The sequence below is a fragment of the Anarrhichthys ocellatus genome, unplaced genomic scaffold (genome assembly GCF_004355925.1).
Source record: "Anarrhichthys ocellatus isolate YVR2014 unplaced genomic scaffold, GSC_Weel_1.0 scaffold4, whole genome shotgun sequence".
NCBI classification, from domain to species: domain Eukaryota; kingdom Metazoa; phylum Chordata; class Actinopteri; order Perciformes; family Anarhichadidae; genus Anarrhichthys; species Anarrhichthys ocellatus.
The window spans coordinates 685,864-695,890 of record NW_022280034.1 but is presented as its reverse complement, the minus strand read 5'-3'; the positions used below and the strand labels follow the sequence as shown (position 1 = coordinate 695,890).

At 43.2% G+C, this 10,027-nt stretch overlaps 2 protein-coding genes across 7 annotated transcripts in view; one reads left to right on the top strand and one right to left on the bottom strand.

Annotated features, from left to right (window-relative positions):
* The window catches only part of plekha1b (pleckstrin homology domain containing, family A (phosphoinositide binding specific) member 1b), a 14,785-nt gene extending 10,390 nt beyond the window's left edge, over nt 1-4,395 (bottom strand). For all 6 annotated transcript variants that reach the window (XR_004212671.1, XR_004212670.1, XM_031843857.1 and 3 more), the window contains exons 1-4: nt 4,332-4,395; nt 2,071-2,256; nt 958-1,014; nt 515-560 (exon numbers count right to left, since the gene is read on the bottom strand). Coding sequence is in view for 4 of the 6 variants with exons in the window: in XM_031843857.1 (XP_031699717.1) it covers nt 515-560; nt 958-1,014; nt 2,071-2,211 (244 nt within the window). In the remaining 2 variants the exon portion in view is untranslated. The remainder of the gene's footprint in view (nt 1-514; nt 561-957; nt 1,015-2,070; nt 2,257-4,331) is intronic.
* Nucleotides 4,396-8,165: 3,770 nt separating this feature from the next.
* Nucleotides 8,166-9,573, top strand: LOC116381485 (nuclear factor 7, brain-like). Its single transcript, XM_031843696.1, has one exon. It carries the CDS (start codon nt 8,178-8,180, stop codon nt 9,561-9,563), a length of 1,386 nt encoding a protein of 461 aa, XP_031699556.1. The 5' UTR covers nt 8,166-8,177; the 3' UTR covers nt 9,564-9,573.
* Nucleotides 9,574-10,027: the final 454 nt, after the last annotated feature.

The following is a 10,027-nucleotide window of genomic DNA, read 5'->3' as shown; positions in this document are numbered from 1 at the left end:
ACACACACACACACACACACACACACACACACACACACACACACACAGGTCAGAGTCATTGTACGGTTTCCTCCTATTGAGGGACAAAAAGCTACTGTTGGCCACCAGAGGAACCACAACGAGCAGAGAGGGACAAAAGAGAGGAAATGAGGAAATGAACCGGACGGGAGAGGAAAAGGACAAGGAAGGAAACGAGGAAGGAGTGGGAATGAAGGAGATGGGAGAGGAAGAAAGGAAGGAGAAAGGGAAGAGGAGAGGAGGGACGTGAACTCTAATGTGCTGCTCTAAAAGCCTCCTCTCTTCTGCTTTCAGTCCTTCTCCAGATGTTTAACGCGGCCGCAGGGTTGAGCTCCCACTCAGCCAGAAGAGCTTCAGTGACACTCGCGGGGTGATCAGGTCGGGCTCTTACAGTTCAGATTCAAGGCATATTTCCAAAATGGGAAAAATATTTCCTAATGGGGCTGTCATGTTGAGAGAGGAAAGAACGATGGGGAGAAGAAAATGAAGAACTTACCAAAGCAGAACTCTGCCTTTGGTCTGAGTTTGGTGGCATCGCTGACCTGAACGACAGAGAGCAGAGCAAAGCTTTAACGTCCCAGAGACACATGAACTCGCCATCCACTCAGTCAATTAGTCAGTTCAAGTTTTATACACTGATGTCTTTTTAATTTGGTTAAAATGTGTGACGCTCTGCTGCATCCACAGCTGCTAACAGGCCGAAGAAGACAGAATGCTAATACCGGTATGCTAACCAGATCAATGACACCAACATGGCAATGCTAACTGATGCTAACTCTCTACTGTTACTATCTTAGTTCAGCATCTTAGCACGCTAACATTGGCTAATTAGCGCCAAGTACAACTGAACTCATTAGGTTTGGTCAAAGATATGGACACACTGTAGTGTGTGTGTGTGTGTGTATATAGGTGAGTGAGTGTGTGTGTGTGAGGACTGACCTTGGAGATGTAGGTGAGTTGGAGAGATCCCACCTTCTCTGCACCTTTAGGCAGATTCTGTAAAAAGACACAAAAGTTGAAAACCAGTCGTATTACTGTGAAACAAGGATTAAGTAAAGTCACTAATCTCCTAAAAAAGGCCTGTAAAGACTAAGGGATGAGTTATATCAATATATCATATATATTTGACAACAGAATAAAGTTCTGTTCATAACAATATGTTCATATTTATTCCTGCATCACAGTTTTGGTTAAAAGAGAAAAATGAGCATTTCCTGACAGTTTAAATCCCAAAATCTGGAGATCAAACATGATTTAAAATAATATCCATAACTGCTGCATATACCAGTTATCAGCTGCTGTGTTTGAGGAATTCCCCGGCTGTGGGGAACATAAATACTACGACTGCTAACCTTTTATTTTCTGTTCTGGTTCCTGTTTGCCTGCTTGGTTTTGACCCGTCCCCCTCAAGTGAAAGTGTTTAAACAGCTTCAACCAGACGCTCTAACATCTGTGTTCAGTGAAGTTCTTCTGTCCCATAAACCCACAACTTCCTGTTTAGACCTCATTGATCCCGTAGTTTATACACCCTCACCTTCCTGCTCACGTACCTTCTGCCTCACCAACTCTACTTTGCTTTATTATATTGACTCACTTTAAATAAAATGGACTTTCATTAGTTTACAGAAGTAAAGACTGTGGTTTAGTTTGAGTCACCATTAACTACTACTACTAGATAAATGTGATGTTTATCTCCCTGAAGCAGGTTTCAAGTCCCTGCACGTTGATGTTCATTGTGAGCGGATGTTGGCAATAGTTGCCTGAAGGGAAAGAAATCGTTCCATCACTGAACTGATGCTACGCGTTAAACACGTCTTTAAAATGAAGTTAGTTGATTAAACTACCGTAGTTAGAATCAGGGATCGGTGTGAGGAGCATTTAAAGACGCAGTAGTGTGCTCACTGCTCAGATGTTTTCCGTGCTGACTAATCAAACAGGAATCTCTCCAGGTGTGAGAGACGTCCCGGGACCTGCTGCACACCTCCCCCCCTCTCACCTGTGGGAGGTGTGAGAGACGTCCCGGGACCTGCTGCACACCTCCCCCCCTCTCACCTGTGGGTTGTCCATGAACCACAGCAGGCTGCCCTGCTGGGTGTCCAGGATGAAGTATCGGCGCAGGAACCTGCCGCTGCTCTCATTCTCCTCGATGTCCAGGAAGCCACAGATGCGATTCTGTCGGTCCACATAAGGCATCGCGACCCGGACCAGCTCAGCCCACCCTGGGGCATCACAGGAACGCTGAGGAGGCGGGACGGGGCGACACTTTAGATTAGAACTCGCAGCTTGTAAGACGCCGCAGGGTAAAGGCGGGGGGGGGGGGGGGACTTCAGAGCTGCAGTGAGGTTGCAGGTTTTTGTAACAAAAATGACATTAATGTGCAGAAAAGATTATCATAGTGACACATTTTGCTGTGGTGGCTCTGTGACAGCACAGTGGACGTGAACTAAGAAAGAGTTGGAGGTTAAAGACCAGAACTCAGCTTTAAACGTGTTAACACCCTCCAGAGAATTGGATGCAGATTTGAATGAAGCCTCGTGCGTGATAACACAGTCCAGACGCATCCCGATACACAACGTACAGAACTCCTGTGTCCTCACACGGATCATAAACTAGCGCCGTCTATTCAAGCTCTCTTTTTTTTTTATTGCACGAGAGGAATTTCAAAATGCAACCTGAAGAAAAGTTCACAGTGTAGAGCAGGAAGTGTTCATGAGCCTCGACTGTGTGTGTTGAGACTGAGCTGGACAAGGACAGTGCTCGTTAAAGCATGCAGGGATTAAGAGAGCACACACACACACACACACACACACACACACACACCTCTTTTAAAGGTACCAACCACAAAGTGTCTGCAGCACCGAGTACTTTACTGAAGGCTGGCATTAAGTGCTCACATTTGAACTTATTAATCAGGTAATAAATCTAATTATCATAATTTGGATTGGGCTGCACCGTAGATCCATCACAAGCCTAAAGCGGGTTCATCATGACGTGCGGACTGTCCTTAAGAAGGTTGATAGAACAGCCCTGCAACTGATTTGCGTTCCAAATCACATTTCTTCGTATGTTTCGTCCATACTGTAGCTGCCCTTACAAAGTACGCACTGTTGCATGCAGTCTGCATTGAAGAGGGACAAACTACTTCCTCATAACATTGCACATTGAACCAGTTCATATACGTGCTGTGCAGAGGATTTGTGGGTAAGAAAAGCTAGAAAAGCACGCTGGCTTACATTCTGCAAAACTGTGAGCGGATTCAATAAGACAGCCGGGTCTGATTGGGACATACTGACACCCTAAATAGTGTGGTAGTGTGAGTACTAGTACTAGTACTAGTATTAGTACTAGTACTAGCTCACAGTAGCATGGAGCGCCACACGTCTAAGTCATGACAACAATAGAAGATAACAATGGAGATCTGTTGTAAAGAGCCATTGTTGTGACTTCTGCATATGTTTCCCCTCGCTGGCGGTTTACACACACACACTTTTTTTTTTGCTGCCTTAGAAACCCAGAATGTGAATATGTGTCATCGTAGAATGAAAACTAATTTTGAGCTTCAGTTTTCCAAATTGCACAACATCCAGGAGCTCAAGGAGACTCTATTGGAGAACAAACCTTCTCTGATCATCTGCATTCACTTACAGGACAAACAGTCATTTATTATAGAAAAACATATATATGACAGTAAGGCTGCTACTCACTATTATCTCCATTAACCGACCGGGTGTTTGTGATTAATTGATTACCACATTAATTGCATATTCGTTTTCTTTCAATCAACTAATCGATGAATAATTTCGGCTTCATATGGGAGACGCACCTTAGTCTTTAACTATAATTATATTATCAATCACAGACACTACCAACCTCTACGGAAATATGAGATATAAAAATATATTATAGGAATATTAATGTGTTTCTTTACACGAGACAAGACACAAAGCTATTCTCCTTTCCTGCACATTGACCACACTGATCTACATTTAATTGTGTGTAATGAAACAGCTGTTTAAATATCATCAACTCAAACAGCCGCACGTGTGTAAATAAGTCCATTTAACGGTCATCAGAGCGCATTTGTTCCCTGTGCAGATCAAACTGTTACAGGCCTTCCTAACAACACATCGACTGATTTCCTCTCCCGCCTCCATTACCCGCCTGCTCCACACTCCGGACTTTACATTATTCATATTTTCTGGGCGGATGAGCGCGCGTGTGTGTGTGTGTGTGTGTGTGTGTGTGTGTGTGTGTGTGTAACGCGGACGGGCCGTGTGGGCCGCAGAATCTGGCGTGTTTGTGGGTTTACTTACACGGTTCTGCTCAGTCCGAGTCCAGTGTGGCAGCTGTCCACGGTACGAGCGTAAAGTTACACCTAGTAACCACCACAGAGCAAACAGCTTCCGGTTTCACCTTAAACAAATAAAAGCACTTTCTCAGATATGATCCTCTTCCATGTGGACTTCAAAATAAAATACCTTACCGCCAAAGGGCTGTACGCATGACGTCATGTCTAAATGTGAATACAAAATGAAATGTGGAAAGTAACTAAGTACATTTACTCAAGTAGGTACTGTACACATATAAGGTACTTATATTTGCAGTTTAATGCTACTTTTAGCCTGCAAATATATTCCTTTTTACTCCGCTACATACATTTGACAGCTTCAGTTACTAGTTTGCAGATTTAGATCTTTAATACAAAATGTAAATTTATTAATAAAGTGTTATTAAATGTCACGCTACACAGGAGTTTAAAGTATTTAGAATTATCTTTACCTTTACCAGCTGAGTTGATGAACACATTGATTCATCAATAGTCATAATCCAGAAATTCTTAAATGGGATATTTTGCATACTTTTACTTTTGGCACTTAAATATATTTTGATGCTATTACCAGACTTTTACTTAATTGTGACATGTCATGTTCATTTTCAGTTTCATACTATCTATCCATCCATCCATCCATCTATCTATCTATCTATCTATCAATCGTTTATGCTTTTATTTTGAAGGCAGGCTATGAGTCCTCACAGACTTCTTGCTGAAACCTTGATGCAGATTTCCAACCAATCCGCTGTCAGAGTTAAACCGTATTCCTCTCACTGTCTTTGCAAGGCATGATGGTAAATGCAGTCTCATGAAAACAATATCCGAGTGCTCTAACGATGCTTCATGTGTGTGTGTGTGTGTGTGTGTGTGTGTGTGTGTGTGTGTGTTGTTTCTGACTGAGTGAGCCACATTTCATTTCAATGAAAAGGCATTTCTGTGTATAGATAGAAAGTCTTTGTTAAGGAGAACAGTGCAGAATGAACAGGTGGACTGACAGACAGACAATAAAGAAATAAAAAGTCAAAGGTCACTTTCCCTTAAAGGAGGTAGGACAACAGGAAGGAGGGGTAAGAGACAATAAAACAGAGAATACATTACACAATATGAAAACAGATGACAAACGGAGATTAGAGGAGAAGATGAGAGACAAAACAAGATGGCAAAGGAAGAGATGAATGACAACAGACAGCGATTATGTGTAAACTCTGACATCTAGTGGTGACAGGCGGGAATCACAGCATAGTACTAACTGCAAAGGCAGTGATCAAAATCTCACCAGAGAGCCCACAACACTCTCAATCCAGCTCCCAAAGAAGATGAAGTCGCATGCAAAGGGACATGCCAGGTCTGTTAAATGGTGTTTATGAGAACAACAGTTGTCCAACATTGTTACTGTGTCCTAACAGACTTAACAGACTGCAGTACAGCGGTTCAGGGGATGATTGCACGATCAAAAATCTGCTGCTACAACAACCAATGATCTAACGCTAAACTTCAGCCCTCAGTTTTTAGGTCTCCCTACATCCTCTCCAGAATCATGGACTGATTATGAGACAACTGGCCCCGTGGAACAGACATGCAAAAGGCCCCACAACCTGTCCTGCATCTCAGCTCAAGACTTTTAGTTGTTAAGCCTCTTTTTGTTCATGTTTTGTGTCTCTTTATAGTCATTGGGCATTTCATTGTGGTTGTTTTGTGTTTCTTTGTTGTCATCTTTGCCTCTTTCTGGTCATTTTGTGTCTTTTTGTAGTTAGTTTGGGCCTCTTTGTAGTTTTTAAGTGTCTCTTTGTAGTTGTTTAGTTTCTCCTTTTGGTCATTTTTTGACTCTTTGTAGGTGCTTTGTGTCGCATTGTAGTCATTCTGGGTCACGTTGTAGTTACTTTTTGCCTCTTTGTAGTTGTTTAGTGTCTCTTATTGTGTGTCTTTGTAGTCACCTTGTGTCTCTTTTTAGTCATTTTGTGTATCTTTGTAGTTGTTTTATGTTTAGGTCATTTTGAGTCTCTTCCTGGTTGGTAGTGTCTCTTTGAGTTGTCAACATGTTGTAGGTGAAGGCCAGGTTGCCCCCAGTAGATCTATCAAGAGTCTTTCTACAGAGCCATCAAAGTCCTGAAAGAGCTCCTTTTTGTGTGCACACAAGCTGATGAATGATTATCTTTTGGGATGGGATTTGAGGGCTCTACAGAAGACAAAGGGAGCCGCTAAGAACCAGAGGCCCCTCTCCTCTCTGAACCATCAAAAGTGATTTTACCGGGGTGGTAAGTCATTTGGCTTCCTTCCTCTCTGTCTTTGCCAGAGTTGATCCTACAGATGCTATCTGGTTGCTGTCAAAGGCCTAATTGTTTTTGAAGAAGGCGCTGCCAGTCCCGATGCCAGCCCCTGTGGCAGTCTATTCTTCAGAGCTGTGTGATGCCTGAACACTCCAGGTGCCGCCGCAAAGCTCTGCCAGGTTCTCGACAACCAACGCCTGCTCAGAACACTGAACCCCTCATGGTACAGTCACACCAGTCTCTTGGCTGGCAGCGAGGCTGCTGTTGGCACAGGGGCAGCAGCATGCCACGCAGGGATTTCAGCCAGGCTTAGCGCTCCACAGTAACTGGTGTTTGAGGTTTTGAAGAAGCGAGGCTCGATGCCAAGACGCCCTGTCTGCCCTGAAGAAACAGACAGCCGTAGCAGGGTGCATGTCAACAAGCACTGGGATCATTTCAGGTCCTGTGGTAAATGGCAAGGAGCGTCTCTCCATAAGAACAAGGAGACGGAGACACACTTGTCCACAAAAACAGTGTAAAGTTACAAATCTTACAATACAGATATTGTAATATTGGTCAATTTGAGGTTCAGTCATTTCTTTTATTTTCCTCCAGAGCCTCTTCTTTGTGAGGTGGAGATGACTTAAATATTTATGTTTAAGTTGAAACTATTCAAGTCGAACGGACGCATCACTTTGTTTTGAACCATTTAGAGTTAATTTGCTTGAATCCACCGCAAAGGCAGTGAGATGGTAGTTTGGGCGTCTTTAGCTTCAGTTATTAAACTCATCTCCAGTAAAATGGAATATTTGAGCAGGTATAACTTAATAATAACTATCACTAACAATAATAATTTAAGGCATAATATTAAAAGGTATTTTAAAAAATTGTTCAGACATTTGATTTGATCTCTTAAAATATTTTTAACATTTTACAAGAAGCGACACAAAAGAGAAACTAATAGTTTGTAACAGCAAATATGTTTTGTCATGTTTTGTTACCCAGATTACATTTTCTATCAGCGTAAGGAGGAAATGTTGTAGATTAAATCTAACGAGTCAAAAAATGTTGATACTGAACAGATCAATAAAACGTTTAGAGACGCTCTTCAGTTGTTTCCCACAATATCTGGCTAAACGTTGCACTTGTTTATATAACTGTCATTCAACCAAAAACTTATTTTTACCTAAACTGTCAGAAGAAGTAAAGTAGAACATGTGAGGGACAGTTGTGAACCTGCAATGAGCAGGATGTGGGAGGTGCTGTGATCCTTCAGAGTCCACCTATTGTGTGACTCACCTGAGACAGGAAATACAGCTTATTAAGCCTCCATACATACAAGAAACACAAAGACTATAACATTCGCCTTCAGACCAACATTAGACTCCCAGTGACAAGAGAGCTTCATGAGGGACTGCTGGGAGTACATCTGGAAGACTGCCACCAACACCAGCAGACGACTCCAGAAGCGGAATAAGGTTTGCTCAAAGTGAAAGTAACTTCACGGGACCTTTTCCAGAGAAAGGAGTGGCACCATCTCCTGTGGGCCTGCTGCGTTTCACTCTTCACTCTGACTAAAAATGGCTTCTGGGTCAGAGGAGGATTTCTGCTGTCCTGCCTGCCATGACATCTTTAAAGATCCTGTCCTCCTGTCGTGTAGCCACAGCTTCTGTAGAGCCTGTCTGCAGATCTGGTGGACGGGGAAACCATTCCAAGAGTGTCCAGTTTGCCGGACAGTATCTCTGTGCAGGGATCCGCCTCGTAACTTGGCATTAAGGAACCTGTGTGAGACCTTTTCCCTAAAAAGAGCCCCAGCAGTGTCCGTGACACTCTGCCCTCTGCACTCGGAGAAGTTCAAACTCTTCTGTCTGGACCATCAGCAGCCAGCGTGTGTCATCTGTCGAGATGCTAAAATCCATACTGACCACAAGTTCAGACCCATCGAGGAAGCAGCACAGGACCACAGAGAGGAGCTCCAGGAGGCCCTGAAACCCTTACAGGACAAGTTAAAGGGTTTCAACAAAGTTAAAATGAACTTCAATCGAACTGCACAACACATCAAGGTCCAGTATCGATGCACGGAGAGGCAGATTCAGGAACAGTTTAAGAAGCTTCACCAGTTTCTAGGAGAGGAAGAGGAGGCCAGGATGGCTGCACTGAGGGAGGAAGAGGAGCAGAAGAGTCAGATGATGAAGGAGAAGATGGAGGCTCTGAGCAGAGAGATAGCAGCTCTTTCACACACAGTCAGAGCCACAGAGGATGAGCTGAGAGCTGAAGACCTCTCATTCCTGAACAAGTACAAGGCTGCAGTGGAAAGAGTCCAGCAGCGCCCCCTGCTGGAGGATCCACAGCTGCTCTCAGGAGCTCTGATAGACCAGGCCAAACACCTGGGCAACCTGGCCTTCAACATCTGGAACAAGATGAAGGACATGGTCTCCTACACTCCTGTGATTCTGGATCCAAACACTGCTCATCCAGAGCTCACCCTCTCTGGAGATTTGACCAGCATGAGACACGAAAAGATCCAGCAGCTTCCCGAAAACCCAGAGAGGTTTGCGTACTGGGATTCTGTCCTGGGCTCAGGATTTAACTCAGGGACTCACAGCTGGGATGTTGAGGTCGGAGACAACAAAGACTGGGAGCTCGGGGTGTTAGCGGAGTCTGTTTGTAGGACAGGATTTGTGGGGTCTACAGTGTGGAGTGTAGACTTCAGTGATGTTGGCTACAGAGCCTTCTCCCCAACAAATAAATACACCGATCTCCAAGTCAGAGAGAAGCTCCAGAGGATCAGAGTTCATCTGGTCTGGGACAAAGGAAAGCTGTCATTTTCTGATCCTGACACTAACACACATATTCACACCTTCACACACACTTTCACTGAGAAACTGTGTCCATACCTTTGCACCAGGAACGCACTCCCTCTGAAAATAATGCCTGTGAAGGTCTCTGTAATAGTGCAAAGTTAGAGAGGTCAAGATGAAGTATATAATGTACATTTTTCTCTGCAGGTATTTAAATCGTAAGTTAATATTTTGACATTAGGATGCATATGAGCAATATGATAGGAAATTGTGTCTTTCTGGACTGTTTGTACAACGTTTAGAAAGAGCATTTATAAGTATGCAAACCTAGAAACCAAAATCTCTGAAAATTTGAAATAAAGTCATGTGTTTTATTACTGAATAACATCCCTGTCTCTCTTCTACTTGAGCTTACATTTTGTGTAGCCTACCTTATGTATTAAATCCGTTATTGACATTAATTGTTTTTTACAATGGTGGTTGAAGCCTGTGGCTCTAGTATAATGATGTTGCACATAGCAAAATAAAAAGGTTGGGACATTGTATTTTCAATAAATTTAGCACTAACACTGTAGGGAGCAGTTCATGATCTTATTTTTTATTATGTAAAAAAGCAGGTTACAGATTTT

What these genes read in the sequence shown, in the direction of transcription:
- LOC116381485 (XM_031843696.1), top strand. Translation starts at nt 8,178, where the DNA reads ATGGCTTCTGGGTCAGAGGAGGATTTCTGCTGTCCTGCCTGCCATGAC.